Source organism: Falco peregrinus, chromosome 12 (assembly GCF_023634155.1).
Source record: "Falco peregrinus isolate bFalPer1 chromosome 12, bFalPer1.pri, whole genome shotgun sequence".
NCBI lineage: Eukaryota > Metazoa > Chordata > Aves > Falconiformes > Falconidae > Falco > Falco peregrinus.
Window position 1 is genome coordinate 12,301,106 of NC_073732.1, and position 15,835 is coordinate 12,316,940.

At 39.9% G+C, this 15,835-nt stretch overlaps 1 protein-coding gene across 2 annotated transcripts; it reads left to right on the forward strand.

Annotated features, from left to right (window-relative positions):
- Positions 1 to 9,250: 9,250 nt before the first annotated feature.
- Positions 9,251 to 15,706, forward strand: RNF7 (ring finger protein 7). 2 transcript variants are annotated; one of them, XM_055817176.1, is made up of 3 exons: positions 9,251 to 9,661; positions 12,895 to 12,942; positions 14,412 to 14,468. In XM_055817176.1, exons 1-3 carry the CDS (start codon positions 9,491 to 9,493, stop codon positions 14,466 to 14,468), a joined length of 276 nt encoding a protein of 91 aa, XP_055673151.1. In that variant the 5' UTR covers positions 9,251 to 9,490. The 2 variants fall into 2 exon arrangements, with proteins under 2 accessions (XP_055673151.1, XP_055673150.1); XM_055817175.1 differs by having other exon boundaries at positions 9,445 to 9,668; positions 14,412 to 15,706.
- The last annotated feature ends 129 nt before the right edge of the window (positions 15,707 to 15,835 follow it).

The window sequence follows — 15,835 nt, forward strand, 5'->3', positions numbered from 1 at the left end:
ACCTGGTGCCTCTGAAATAGTGATTCCAGAAGATTTCGGCTCTGGTTTCTCAGAAAATGCAAGATAGCCCAGGCTGTACTCCAGGTTGGTGTTTCAGTGACAAACTCCACTGTGTCAGGGAGCAGAAAGAGAAGATGATGTCTTGAGGGATGAGTGTGTGTGTGTATGTATGTGTGTATATATATATATATATATATATATATATATATATATATATATATATATATATATATATATATATATAAAACAACAGAAGGCTTCAAAGCCAGCCAGGCTTGTGTTCGCACAGTGTTTTCCTCCTCAATCAGCATGCAGGAACTGTGCCTCCTGAAGGGTTACTTTGGTAGCCGGCTAAGAAGCTTAGGGGTGGGAGCTCCACAGGGTTTAACACCGCCTGCTCAGCCTAGTCTGCTCAGCCTTTGCTTTTCCTGGACATCATGACATTGTTACTAGGTGATATAGAAACAAGCCTTCATCAGATGGCAAAAAGGAGGTGACAGAGATAGAAATAGTAAGAGGGAAACTACCCCCCCCCCCCCCCCAAAAAAAAAAAAAAGTTATCTACAGTAATGCTTAAGACATGAAATTTATCTTGCATCTTTCATCCATAGACCTTTAAAGTACTTAATGAAAAAAGGGCAAGTATCTACAATTCAGACTTTTTTTTTTTCCATGCTGGGGGATGTCAAGGTGCTATGTATTGTATAGCAATGCAAATTTTAAGAAGTCCAAGAGAAAGGAGCACTCCCCCTGTAGTTTCTGTAACTAAAAAGTATTTAAGTGGTGCCAGATGCAGGCAAAATGCATTGTCTAATATTTGGTCATTTTAATCATGTAGAATCATGCTCCAGAGGGTGACAGTGTGAGCTGAGAGGATCGTGCAAGCCTTTTCTCAATCTGATAATGATGCAGTATAGCTTATAACTTACCTCACAAATTGTATTTAGTCCTGTACCTTTCCATCTCTCACCTTTTCTCCTAATCTTGCTAATTTACCCTAGTATAAATTAGACCAAACGTGTTACAGATTACCTGATTGATTTTACAAGTATCTTAAAATTGAAACAGAAATAATCCTAGTCCTAGATGTGAGATTTTAAATAAAGTATCAAGCTGTACAAATGAAAAAAATCGAGGATGAGTTCCAGTACTGCTGGAAGAGTTCCATAAAAGATCTAATTTTTTTAAACACAAAACATACAATGACTTCTGTAACAGCCAAAATAATTCTCCTAGCTTCTTCCTGAGCAGTTGATTCAGATTCCTGTCAAGAATATTCCCCTGTCACACCATTCTGTTATGGTACGACATTCACGTGGCTTTGGTTTTTGGCTTTTTTAATTATTTGTGTATGTATTCAAATCATATATGTGTATATTCTGGTACTGCCTTAGCCAAAATCTAAAAGTAGGAAGGTGGGTCAAAGTCAAAAAATGTGTTGAGTGATATGGTACACAGGATATAATGTCTGCAAGTGTGAATGATGAGAGGATAAATTTCACACATGCAATACCTTCCAGTGATTTAGACATGTGATAAAGGGAGTTTCCATAAGACAAGTTTCTGTGTGGCATCTTTTGCTGGTGTTTTTGGGGGAGGGTGTGTGGGGACGTTTGGGGTTTTTGTGGGGATTGTTGTGGGGGTCTTTTTTGGATTGGAGGGCAGAATTTGCTAACAGTGGCTTATGGGGTCTATCATGATACTAGGCAGAATCCAGGTATTTATTGGTGGGATGTCAAAAATATTAAGGCAAACTGCACTACCTCATGGATCTATAGGAAGTGTCAATATTTCAAAAGGGGGGGGTATGCTGCCTCATAACAACAAAACAATGTAACTTGGTTTTCAGTTTTCAGTTCAGAATGCAGTTTCATTCTTAAACAGCTAATCTCAGTTAAAATACGCGTAATTTTGTCTTCACAGTTAATTTTTAAAAAATTAATAAATGGAATATGAGACAAGCTTCTGACTTGAAAATCCACACTGTCCAGGGACAATGGTAATAGCTGAGATTTACTCCAGAGTAGAACAACTGGCAAGCAAGAACCTAGTATAGAATTTGATAAAGTAGTCTGGGGTTTTTGTGTCACTGGCTTTAAATCTGTGCTTCAGAAGGAATGGTGTGTAAGCTGGGGTGTTGTATGAGGAATGAAGAAGTCCCAAGGGTTTAGACTTGTAGCATCTCGGCAGAGTCAGGACCTACTTAGTCTCTTGTGAGACAGGGCTTGCCCATTAAAGCAGAGAGGTTTCCATGCAAAAGTGATCAATAGTGGGGTTTTTTTCTAAAGCCTCTTTAAGGATTTCCCTTCTATATATTAGGTGTCATGAGGTCCATTTGTTTCGCTTAATGCACGATGCATTTAAGAATCTGAATTACTGGTACTTTTCTGACTTTGAACTCACTTCTGGAGTTTCAAGTTCATGCCAAATCACATATCAATGTGGCAACATAGGGAATATGGTAGGGATGTACATTTAGTTAAACTGCATTTGCTACTCTGGGTAGCAATACATTTATGTGATTCCCCACCTCCCCTTCCAGTCTCCCTTCCAGTGGCATCCTCTCAGTGTAAAAGTGGTATGCAATTTATTCCACAAATGCAATTGTTTCCCAAAATCATATTTTGGTTTCTCTTTTGGTTTCTGGATGCCTGCTTCATGCTTTTCTTTCACAGAAACTGTATATAGTAACACTGAAGTCTATTTTCTGTTTTGGCAATTGCATCAGGCAGCTTCAGTAAAACCTTAAGAACTACTAGAGTAGTTTTGTCACGGGGGATAGCTAGTGTGCTGATACAGTGCTAATTTCCTGGGCTGTCTTCCTTTATTGCAGCTCCACTGTCTGCCCTTGCCAAGGTCTCTGCTATAACCACGATGGTATTAGTAGCCCTGGCCATTAATATCCTTGTTTCGCATATTCACACTGGTAAAACGGCAGAGAGGTATACGTAGAGTTTAAGGTATAGTTTTGGCACAGAACTATACTTTAATTCTTTTCTTTGGCAGATGAATTGACACAGTACTTAAGACTCAAGTCTATTGACAGAACAAACAGTTAAGTGTGGTAATACAATCCTGCACGTGCATTAGCTGGCCAAGATACACACGTACTTACATAACTGTTCTTTGCATTATCATAAAATTGACGTTTCCATAACAGTTCTGTTGTTAGTAAAAATAATATTCTATTCTGTTTCAGAGTAAGCAAGCTGTGGAAAAAACAACAAAAATCTCTTAAATTGTAAGAGGAAGGAAGAAAGGAAGAAAAGAACAAAAGTCAGGTCATTTCCAGATACCTCCATTTTCAAAAGATTTGTGGAAATCTATGAAAGGCATTGCACATGCTTCCAAACCACTGTCTGTGCAATATTCAGAGTTTGAAAAGGTACATAGAGAATGAAGATGTTTTTATAAGGTGAAGATGAATCTGTATATTTATTTGAAATGGGATTAGGAGTGTGAAAAGAAAACTCTGATGGCAATGGTGTAAGTTGGGTGTCAAATACTTGGAGCTTTGAATGCATATTATTTGACATGAAGGCAATCAGAATCCAGAGTCAGTCCTTGATGAATTACACTACGTCCTTACTATGAAACTATTGCAGAAATTTAATTTATTATAAATTGTGTAATATAAAAAAATATTCCAAATTTGGATACCTACTATTATATACATCCCTATTTGCAGTTGCCAAACAAGTTTGATTTTTTCCCATTCCATAGCACGCAGTTGGCTGAGAAGCTATAATCCTAGCTGAGCAATCACTTGATGGGCTGAAAGGAGCTTGGTTCAAGTTCCTATATTTAGATACTCAAATTGGAACATTTTCAGTAAAGTCTGAATGAGATAAGCAAATGCAGTCTTCCCCTGCCCATTCGGAAATAATTAGGTTTTTATTTACAGTTAAAAAGTGTCAAAGTACATAGGGAAAGCTCACTGAAAGAGCTGTAATACTTTATGCCACTCTCCCACATGTGACCTCCTTAATGTCATTGTGTGGCTGTAGGGGACACGTGTTCTAGAGTGCCAGGACAATACTTCTCGAAAACAGCTTGAAATTTTTTATACAGCTCTTTAGGTGATAAAATAGTCATTCATTTGGAAACTGTGATTTGATTTTCTATAAAGCAATATGGACAGAGTTAAAGGTACCTGTATCATCTTTGCTCTACAGCTTACACTGCTAATGTAAGTTCTGGCATTGCACTGTAAAAATGCAGGTTTTATTTTTAGGAGTAGAAAGACAAAGCAAGCCAAGGGTATACCAAATCAAAAGTTACCTTCTTTCTTTTTTGAAAAACCTAGTTTTCAAAACGCCTCTTTCATCCAAATACTGAAAACAGTGTTTGACATAAGCATTCTCTCTTCTGTCAAAGAATACCCCAGTCTTTTGGAATAAATTCAGAACTGCATCTCATTTGAACTGACATGCTTTGCAAAGGAGCTGGTTATGCCTGATGGCCTCTTTCATGAGGAGAGGAGGAGGGGAGGCTAAAAGAAGGGATTGTAATTTTTTTAATGACCATGTTTGATATTTTACTGACTTATTTCAATCCACAGGCATCCAGAGCAGTTCCTATATACTTGAGCCCCTTGTTTTGCTGCCCACCTCCCAGCTGTGCAGGAAAAACTGCTTTACAGCATCATGAAGCAATTAAGTTCAAGGAACAGTTACAGGTTAAAATTATCATTGCTAAATTATTGAAATGTGTGTTTTATAATTTGCATTTGCAAAGTGTACAGCAAATGTGTGACATCACCCAAACTTTTGACAAAGTTTTGACCAAACAAAATTTTGACATCACCCAAACTTAATTATAGTAATAGTTTGCTCTTATGAGCTCTTAGAACTGAAAAGGAGAATTGCATCGTTTCCATCTAATCCCTGCTAAGAAAAATTGGAGGTAACAAGGCAAATTGTGTAAATGTTTTTTTTTAGTTACTACAACAGGCTTTTTTTTAATCTCTGGAGGCATAAATTAAATGTGCTTGAATTTCAGAATTTTTTTACTTCAGGAACAGATATATTCAAAATTTAAACATCCATGCAAAAGGTATAAGAATACAGTGTATTATCAAAGGAAAACTATGCATACATTTTCTTTTCAAGTTTTATGAAAACAGTTTTAATTTTAAACTGTTGTGGATTATACCTAGTCCCAGTAATTTAGATTCAGATGTGCCATGACAGCTTAAAAAAAAAAAAAGAGAGAGAAAAAAGACTATGATGAGTTACGAATAACTGAATTTTCAAGGTTAATGACAAATTTATGCCTAGAAAGTAGTTACTTCAACTTTGTATCACTGATCTTTTCAAATTTTCTCTGACAGCTGTTGAGAACCTGTTGAGAGGGGCCCACTGGTAAGATACATACTTAGGTAAAACAAGCAATTTTGCATCTAAATCTTTTAATTTCAGTTTTGTTTTATTGTAATGTGTCTGACTGGGAGACAGAGTAATCAGGGGGTTTTAGTGTGTGTGCTGTAGTCCATGTTACCATCACACGCTGCTATATTACCATAATGATTGCAGTAGCTTGAGTATCAGACCAGCTACATATGGTAGGTTTTCTGAGTTTATACATCTCTTGCTTCTGGCTAAACCAGAGATTCAGCGACATGAAAATAGCAGTTGTTCTTTCCATGGTGGGCTTGTGCCAGTTTCGGAATTGGACAGTGTGGATTGAGAGAAGTGTGTATCAGCTTGAGGTAAGCGCAGAAGGTTTTATTCACATGTTGTTTAATAGTGTTACCAAGTAAATGATAGGTCCTTCTGAACAGATAGTTGATTAATGTAGAAACAGAAGATCTTTAGTATTGATATGATTGAACTATTTTTACTTCAGTATCAAAGGCCAAATTTTTGTGGCCAAGGTGCACAGCATGTAAGCCATTGCCACAATGTGTGATTTACTCTGTCAGCAGTCCTGGGAAATGTGGAGAGTTGGAATTCCAGGAGGATTTAGTCATCCTCTCCCCTTAGTGAGGGCAGTCTAGTCCATTCAGGTGAAGCTGTGATTCGCAGCTGGAGAAATTTGCACTGAACTGCTCGTTAATACTCTGTATTTAGAGAACATCCTTCATGAGTTAAACCACAGATGGCAACGAAGTACCGTGCAGCTGCTTACTCCCCCTGCCCAGGTGGGATGGGGAGGAGAATCAGGAAAAGATAAAACTCATGGGTTGAGCTAAAAATAATGTAATAAATGAAATAAAGTAAAATAGAATAAAAATAACAATTCTAAGGAAAAAGGAAGAGAAAGGGTGTTAAAACTCGGGGGGGTGGGGGTGGTGGGCACACGCAGGGGGGATGGGACCTAACAAAAAACAAGTGATGCATGATACAATTGCTTGCCATCTGCTGACCAGTACCCAGCCAGTCCCTGAGCAGCAATCAGTGGCCCCCAGCCAACTCCCCCCTTTTTATGTACAGAGCCTGACATGCTATGGTACAGAATATCCCTTTGGCTACTTTGGGTCAGCTGTCCTGGCTGTGCTCCCTCCCAGATTCTTGTGTGCCTCCTCACTGGTAGAGCATGGGAAATTGAAAAGTCCTTGATTTAGAGTAAGCATTACTTAGCAACAACTAAAACATCAGTGTGTTATCAACATTGTTCTCATACTAAATCCAAAACACAGCACTGTACCAGCTACTAAGAAAATTAACTCTATCCCAGCTGAAAGTAGGACAATAAGGAATGTCAATTTGGCACCAACTAGGTGTCCTGTTTAAACATAAAAAATGCTTTAAAAATACATAAATGCACTCTTAATCTTGCACAAAATCTTCCCTGGTTTTAAAAGTGCGGTTACATATGAAAAGTTTTTATTTGTCTTCACACTTTGTATTACTCCATAGCACTTTCAAAGCTGGATGGTGGCACTGTGTACTCGTTTGCTATGCTAACAATAATTGGTTCAGAGATGATACACAGTCCACAGGATGACTTGGAGCTGCTTTCCTTCTCAGCAACTTGAATTCTGTTGCCTGCTATACTAGGCAAGCAGAAAATAGGTTTGTTTGGAGCATCAAACCAGCGTGAGTTTTAACATTGTTTATAATCAGCGTAACTGAAGGTAAGGAACTTTATTTAGAGTGCTACAAATAAAGATTCTCTAGTTCTCCAATAAGAAAATCTTGGATTGATCAGGGATCACAACATTCAAGTTATCCAAAAATGCTTTTTCCCCAATTAATTTTAAAATTCACATTATTTTTGTGCATATTCCTTTCTTGTTGTTAGCATCTAAGAGCTAAATTACACAGAGATAAATTATAGTTCTTTCTTTTATAAGAAAAACTACATTTCTGGATGGAATGGTATTTTGAATGGCAAAAGGGGATTACGAAATGAAATTTCTGTCTCTGCCTGTCATTTCCTTTAAAATACCTCTTTTTTTTTTTTTTTTTTCACTCTGTACTCTTATTTATGATATTCTTACACATCACTGTTCCTGTGCCTTTATAATCATATGTAACCCAGCTGTGACAACCAGCAGCAACTGTTACTGCAGGAGAGTTGGCAAAACAAGTTAATATTTTGAGACCTCAAGTCAGCAGCATTTCTGCTGAGCACAGATACTATCTTTTTAAAATGGTAGTGGGAGAAACAATTTTTCAAGTTAGTAAGCAGTGACTCAGTCTAGTTTTTAAAGCTTAGCATCACAGTCTGACGTAGATCCAGAACTGGACCAGTACTAGTATAGAACAGTGAAAATAAGTACTCTGGTTCTAATAGTGGGTTAATAAATAGAGAATCCACTCATTTTTCTACAGTACAGGTGGGAGCTGGCTCACACTTCAGATCTTGCCTCAACCAGCAATATAAATGTGATTGGCGTCATCTGGCTTTGCAAGCTAATGGTGTAAGTTCAGCCCAACCACCAAAACCCAATCTGGACATACTGAGACTTTTGCAGTGTGGTCAGAGACTTGATAAATTGCAAAGAAATAATAAAAAACTAAAAGGTTGTGTGTATGCATGCACAAGGGTCAGATTCAGGGCTAGAGGAGACTTTTGCCTTCAGCTTTTTGCTTTGTGGATAAGCTAAGGTGAGCCAGTATGGTCCCTGCATGTCTGTAAGGTCTTTTTGTTGATCCTTCCTGTTCAAGGTATTTGATGGGATATGTTCATGTTTTGGGGTATACCTCCGTAGAAATGTCCTAGGCTATGTACAAAAAAAAGTGATGTTTATGTATCTAAAACTGGCAGGAAAATGGTTTGTTGGGCCCGATCGGGTGCTCTGAATGTAGTTGATCAATTAGGCAGTGTGATAGGAGAGCTTTTGTGTAGCTGAAATACTGGTAAGTCATGAGAAAAGGAAAAGAAAGGTGGACTCTTTCTAACTTGCGTTCTTACTACTTCAGTTAATTTGTTTGTCCTAACTCTAAATAGAACATTGTCTCTTTGAAGTTTAATTTGTACATGAACATCAACATAATTTAAAGTTTTTATACATTTACAAATAAAATATATTTCTAAATAAAAATATTTAAAAAAATAAAAATTTACCTTAAATTAGGCTTAAAGAGACAGGGCACTGTCTTGGAAAAGTCAATTTTGCATACTTTTTGGGGGGTAAAGATAAGAAAAGAAAAGCAAGTTTCTATTATTTTTTAATATAATGATGTACATTAATTAGCTTTGTTCTTATCCACACATTCAAGCTCCATTTTTTTAAGATGTATGTAGTTGTATAGGTAAATATTTTAATACAGCCACTTCACAAATTGCTGTTTAGCAAATTTATAGTTCCCTAGTGCTTCACAACTCTCATCTATTTTCTGCTGACTTTTTTTTTTTGTCTCCTTGCAAATTCAAGCTGATAAATTGCCAAATAAATGGAGACTATCCCACTCAGACAAAGCTGCCCTATTTAACTGACCATTTCCATGAAGGATGACTGCTCTCTTAACAGGACTTGGCTTTCAGATACTGGAGACTGAGAACTTTGACTGCAAGGTTATTTGTGGTATTTTCAGAAGGAGGAATTCAAGAGGCATTTTTCTGGTGTGTACACAGTGAAATACAGGAACAATGAAAAACAAAAATAACAGGGATTGAACGCTGAGGAATGTCCCAAGTTCATGTCGGTGGATAACGCTGCTGCTGGCGGCCCGGGGGGCGGCCGGGGGAGCGGCTCAGCGGGTGGCGCAGCGGCGGGGCCCGGCCCGGCTGCCGCCGCCGGCTGACCCGGTGGCCCGGGTCTCGGGGCCCCGGGCAGAGCTGCTGGTGTGCCGCCGTGCGCGGGGCCGCTGCTCCCCCAGTGGCAGCTGGGGGGCAGGGGCTGGCTGCCGCCCTCTGCGGCCCCTTCCCCGGGGCGTGTGTGCCGCCTCACTGCCGAAGCGATGGGGTACCGCGACGGCGGGCGGGCCCCACCGCCGGCTCCCCGCGCCCCCTGCGGCCTGCCGCGGGGCCGGGCCAGGCCTACTGCCGGCGCCGGGTGGCGCTGCCGCCCCGCCAGGCGCCGCCTCCCCGCCCCTCCGCCATGGCCGATGTGGAGGACGGGGACGAGCCGGGCGCCCCCCACTCGCACACGGGCTCCGCGGGCTCCAAGGCGGGCGCCCCCGACAAGATGTTCTCGCTGAAGAAGTGGAACGCGGTGGCCATGTGGAGCTGGGATGTGGAGTGCGACACCTGCGCCATTTGCCGTGTGCAGGTCATGGGTAAGCGCCGGCCGCCAGGCCCCGGCCGCCACCGGCCGCCATGGCCGCCGCCCGCGCCGCAGGGCAGGGGGCGCCGGCGCTGCAGCGACTCGCGGGCCGGAGGTGGCCGCCGCGCCCTCCCCTCGCACGGCGGGCGGGGAGGGAGACGCGGTTTCCGGCGGGAGGGGGCTGCCCCCGCCGCGCCGCCTCTTCCTTCTCCGCGCCTTCTCCTCAGGAGCAGGAGGAGGGGGGCCCTGCGGCCCTGGGCGAGCCTGGGCCTGGGCCGTGGGGCTGCACGCACCTGCCGGGGGAGCGGCTCCCCTGGCCGGCCCCGGGCAGCCCCCCTGCGCCACCCCCGCCGGGGCCAGGGCCGCGGCGCTCGTCGGGCGGCCGGGCCTGTGGCAGGGCCCGGAGGCGGGCAGCGGGCCCCGCGGCCCCGGTAACGGCGGCGGCTGCTTGGTGGAGCCCGTTTCTCGGCGGCTGGCCGGCTCCGCAAGCAGGGCCTTGCTGCTGAACCGGCCCGAGTGCTAGATGTGTTGCAGCTGTTGTGGGGGTCAGGGGTTCTCTTGATTTTGTTTTTTATTTTTTTATTTGTGTTTTTGGTTTTTTGTGTTGTTTTTTTATAGCAGTTGTGGATGTATATAAAAATTCTTTTTCCAAATCGGTTAATCCAGAGTGTCTTAACACTTGTCCAAGCCTTCTAATTACTGTTGCAGTTTAACACACATGAACGTACTTAAAAATCTATGGAAAAGGGGTTAGTTTACCTGGGTTTTAACTCTGGAGATTGAAAGCAGCCTCAGTGTGTACTGTGATTACTGTTTTCTGATATCTTTTACAAATGTGATATTTGTTTTGGGTCTTTGAAAATTCCTTAAACTCTACTGTGTACCTATACCCAATTTTTACTATTGTGCTGAGTCACCCTAGGCATAAGACCTCTCAGTTGGGCTTGGTACAGTCTGGCAGCACAAATGACCCAAGATTCCTGCTGCAGCACCTTGCTTGTGTAGGTCCAGGCACCGTGATACTGCAAATCCAGTCGGGTTTTGGCTTAACAGAAAGGAGACACAATGCTGTCATCTCTGACGTGTTTTTACTGAGAATGTTCTGTGGAACAGAAAAGGTAAAGGGATGTACTAGAAGAAAAAGACGTGCAGCCCAGACTGAAGCAGTGGGAGATTCACCATTTGCATAAGCATGTTTTGAGGATTGTCTGCTTTTATATGGTGAATGGACACCACCCTAGAAGTATGAAATTGGCTTTATCTACCATGTAAGCCATAATTTTAAGAATATATTTCCCTGTTCACAGGCTAGCCTGTTAACAGGGCACTATAAAAAAAAAAACAAAAACAACCAGTCTTAAATGAACAAAATCTTACCCAGAGCTTTTACAAAAGTATATAAAAAAAAGAAGTTAACTTCTCATTTTTCATAACTAGACCCAGGGAGTACTTTTCATCTAAAACTAGCAGAAGAATCTGGTAACTGTTTTTTTGAGAGCAAACCACATTGTTAGAATGTGAAACTTGATCATTACTGACTTGAGTTTAGCAATTTCTTGTTGACCCTGCCAAGACCTGCTCTGGCTCCTGTAGAGCCACTGCGTCGGCAGTAACCTTTGGTGGGAGGCTGTGCCAGACTTAAGCTGGCACTTGTTGAAAGTTTGCTTGATTTTTGCAAGGGAGGGAAGCGTTACCTGGCTTAATTTTCTACTGGTTTAACTCCTTGAACCAATGTGGTCTTCAAGGATCACAGAGGTACAAGGGAAAGAAGCAGAAATGCAGACGTTGGCTGGGAAGGGCAGGACTGCAGCCATACTGACTTAATTTGCTTAACATCTCGGACTGACATCTTTAGGGTTATGATGCAGGAGTGGGGATCGCTTACCTTGGTATGGCCGCAGTGATTTCTATCCTTGGCACTTTGTGTTGTTTCTCTGTAACTGCAAATCTAGGGCTGGGGTAGGAAAGCTGCCTTAAGAGTGACTGCTGGTCTGCCCCAGCTTACTGCCCTGCCTGGTGAGTGATCCTGGATCAGTTTACTTTGACGTACCATGATATAAGCTGAAGGAGTTTGCCGGAATCTTCCCTGCAGCTTGGCCCTTAAGTGGTGCGGAGATAGAAATTATAGGAACAGACAACAGGAAACTTCATTGACGTGTCTTACTTCAATCTCAGTGAGGAAGATACTGTTTCAGAGTTTCTGTCCTCTTTTGGCTTTTATTACCTGAGAAAATGAGGAATGTCTGGGCAGATGAATCCAAGTACTGGCCGTATCCGGCAAAGAAGGCAAAAATAAGCAAATCTAAATTCCTGTAGCATACTATGTTTCTGTTTTCTAGAAAATAATTGTCCAACTAGTGACATGTAGGCCAGGTCCTACCCATGGGTCACTTTTGTTTAAACTATTACCTTTTCTTTGGAGGAGATAAAGATGTGTTTGCTTCCATAATAGTTGAACACTGTTGTGCATGCTATTTGCACATACGTCTACGGCAGCCCATGTGGGGGCAAAGAAAAAAAGGCATTTTTCCACTGTATGTGTGTGGCGTGGTACTAAGCCAGGAAGTTGTCACTTCTCTGTGTGAAGTCCTGAACCTGCCATCCAGTCCTATAGCCACAGACTGGAGTGCATACAGATGATAAATATGTTTATTAATTTACATTATCAAATTGACCAATATGTTTACATCTGTATGTGACACATGAAAATTACATGCAGGTACTTAGTAAGGAAAACTACTATATAAAAAAGTAGAAGGGGCTGGGTGTTGTGGCGAGAGATGTACAGCCTAAAAAAATCAAAGTTGTGAATGATTTCCTTAAAAGGAGATGCTGACATCTGAAAAACAAAGTCCTGTAATTAGGGTTTGGCGTTGTGCTGGCTCTGGTCTTAATATGCCTGAGTGCCTTGGCACAAATCTGCTGGTTGTAATATCTACAAAATAGAGAAGGCTTTTTTTCAGGAGAAGTTATGAAAATACCAAAGCAATGGAAAGTAAACAACACTTGTAGGACAGTTTATAGTCCTTCTGATCTCTTTCAGATATATATTTTATTATCATGTGCACGGTGTTAAAATTTAGATGATGTTATTTCATGTTAAGGGCTGAACTAGACATCAAAACTTGGTATTTCTACCTTTGCAAATTGGTTTTAGAGTTTATATTTTCCTCTGACAAACCTGTTCTTAAGATGGAATCCTGAGAATCAAATTGGGTCTTGTTCTTGTTTACTTTTAGATGCCTGTCTTAGATGTCAAGCTGAAAACAAACAAGAAGATTGTGTTGGTATGTAGTGATTTCATTCGCTTGTTTTTCAGTTGAAACTTCTCTCAGTAGGGTGCATTTTAAAGCTTAAGGGAACACTGATTTTTATTAATGTTCGAAAGTCAACTGGTGTTTCATTCTACATTGGGTCATCTTTTTACATTAGTAATAATTTATGCTTTATTTTTGAGTACTAATAAAATTAGTTTCCCCTTCAGACATCCTGTAGAACAAAACGGTTTCAAATTTGCAGTTAACACATATGCAGCTAAGAGGTTTAAGTTTCTCTCACTCTGAGCATAGTTGAGGAGAACATGATGTACACTTTTGAAGTGGGTAGGAAAAGGCTGCCTTTTTTTTTTTTCCCCCCCCTTCCAAGATGCATGCCAGATGACACAATGGTAATACCGATAAAAATCCTCTGTCCTGAAATAAAGGTATCTGGGTCAGACAGTGGTATTTTTCCCACTCTTAATTCAGACATAATGGAAGCAATTGCTCGTTTATTAACTTTTCATTTGAAAAAGTGGAATCACTTGAGTTTGCAATAATGCTGTTTAAACATAAACATATTTTCAGTTGCCTACTAATGTACGTAAAAGCAAATCTTAACTTAATTCTGATATATTTAAATTTGAAATAGTAAAAATTGACTGAAAGAGTTTGCTTTAAACCTTTAACAACTTTTAAACCAGCTTTTCCATGCCCTTGTTCTTTTTGTTTTGAAGTTTGTCTCAAACTTAATCCACTCTTGGTTTTGATGATTGTTTTAATTGGAACAGGAATTTCTTGTTCCAGGTGTCTTAAGTGGCTTGTTAAGTGTCCTGTTTTAAGATAATGAGAGAAAAAAAACCACATTAATTTACATCACCCTTGTATTCCAAAAAGGAAAGTGTGCACTAGTAAGGGAATGAAAGCAAAGTAAATAACACTGTTCAGGAGTAGATGGGTAACAGCTAGCGCTTTTTGTTGTGTTGAAAAAAGCATAGCCTATGAATAACTTGTGGTCTAAGATCATGTTTTGAAGCTATATACTGTGTCAAATGTGCCTCCTTGATACCATATATTTAGGTTTAAACATTGTATTTCAGATGGTAATTTGGTGATGTGCCTTTTGTGTGATAGTAGTATATTGGTTATATTTTGGGACTGGGGAAGGTGAAGTGAAGAACTTAAATAGTTGCACTTACTTCCTGGACAGAAATGATAAATGTGTTTGTACGTTCACAAAACTGTGTCGCTTTATACAAGAAGGTGTGAATATATGCTTTTCTGTTTCTGTAATGGGAAGTATGTACAAGGATTAATGATAGGACTGTCATCAGAATGACCATAATAATCCAATCTCAGTGGATAAATCAACGATGACCCACTTTTGTCTCTAAAGCTTGCAGTGGTTATAAACATCTGAGAATGATAGTTTGGACCTTGCTGTAGGTGTTGGTTGGGCAGCTGAGTGTGACTGGAACATGTTCTTTCTTCTCTTTCAGTGGTTTGGGGAGAATGCAATCATTCGTTCCACAATTGCTGCATGTCCTTGTGGGTGAAACAGAATAATCGCTGTCCCCTCTGCCAGCAGGACTGGGTAGTCCAGAGAATAGGCAAATAAAAACACTGGAAGATAATTTTTAAATTTTTTTTCTGTTGAACTTGTTGAAATAGTGTGTGTCTTACGACATTTGCTCATACAGAAGAATGGAATGTCAATCACGGCATGATTTACTTAGCTTATCTTCTACAAGATCAGTGTGGTTTTGTTGTATGCTCTTTGCTGTAGGAGAAGGCAATGGTCCGTCTTATTGTAGATTATTTCCACAACTGAAAAAAGAGACTAACTACACTAACAAATTTATCTGTTACGATTTGACTGTTAACTGTATCAGAGCATAGAAATGTGATAGTGCAGATTAAACCCTAAATATAGTTTATTTAATTTGAAAGGGCAGCCTTACCTGTAAGTCTGATACCCTGAATAGGTTACTGTCAGGATAAAGAAATTGTTCATTTTAAGTAACATTGTATGCAAAAACACAGTTGGTGAGTTTCTTAGTAAGTGTTCTGTTTTTTGATCTAAAATGAGTAGTGTGTAAAGCATATGCCATGTGCTTTTTCCATCACACTCTACTAAACATTTCTGTTAGGTTTTCTTTATGACAGTAGAAAATTTTGTTTTGTTGTATCTCTGTCTGTTGCTGTATTATATCCTATGCATTATTTCTGCAACCATAGTATTAAAATTTAACCACATTAATATCTTTTTTATTTATATTTTTCTTGAAGACAGGGAAAACGTGTATTTTTAATCCAGAGACTTTTTGTACAAAGACACGTGTTTGGTATTAGTTAACTAGAGACATAAACAATCTCATTGGTTAGCTGACAAATATAGAAAGCAAACAAAACTGATAATTTAAATATCCTGAGGAAAGTTGGTACTGATTAGCTCTAGGGAAAACTGTTAAATTGTGATTTAATGAAAAATCACTTAATAGAAATTTCTTTACCATCATTTTATTGGTTAGAATGTTTTGGAAGTGAAAGAAAGCATTGTTTTATTTTTGTGGAAAACGGTGATATATAATTTTTTTATATGAATCATGATTTTTTTCTTATGAATATTTAAGTGCTTGTCTCTGACACTGTCTTTTCCCTAAATATCCATAGTAATTACTGTTAATCTGAACATATGCTGTGGGGTTTTTTTTAATATATGTAATAGGTTGAATTACTGCTTTGTAACAAATTCAGGCTTAATAAAATGGTTAATAAACCTGGGTGAAATTGAGGCAATGTTATGTGCATATCATTGTTTACTTCAAAGTTACCTTGAATTTTTAAGACTAATGTGTTTCTCAGCAGATGTATTTCTATCCTGTTTAAGTATATTTTAAAAGGTTTATCTTCACTGTATAAA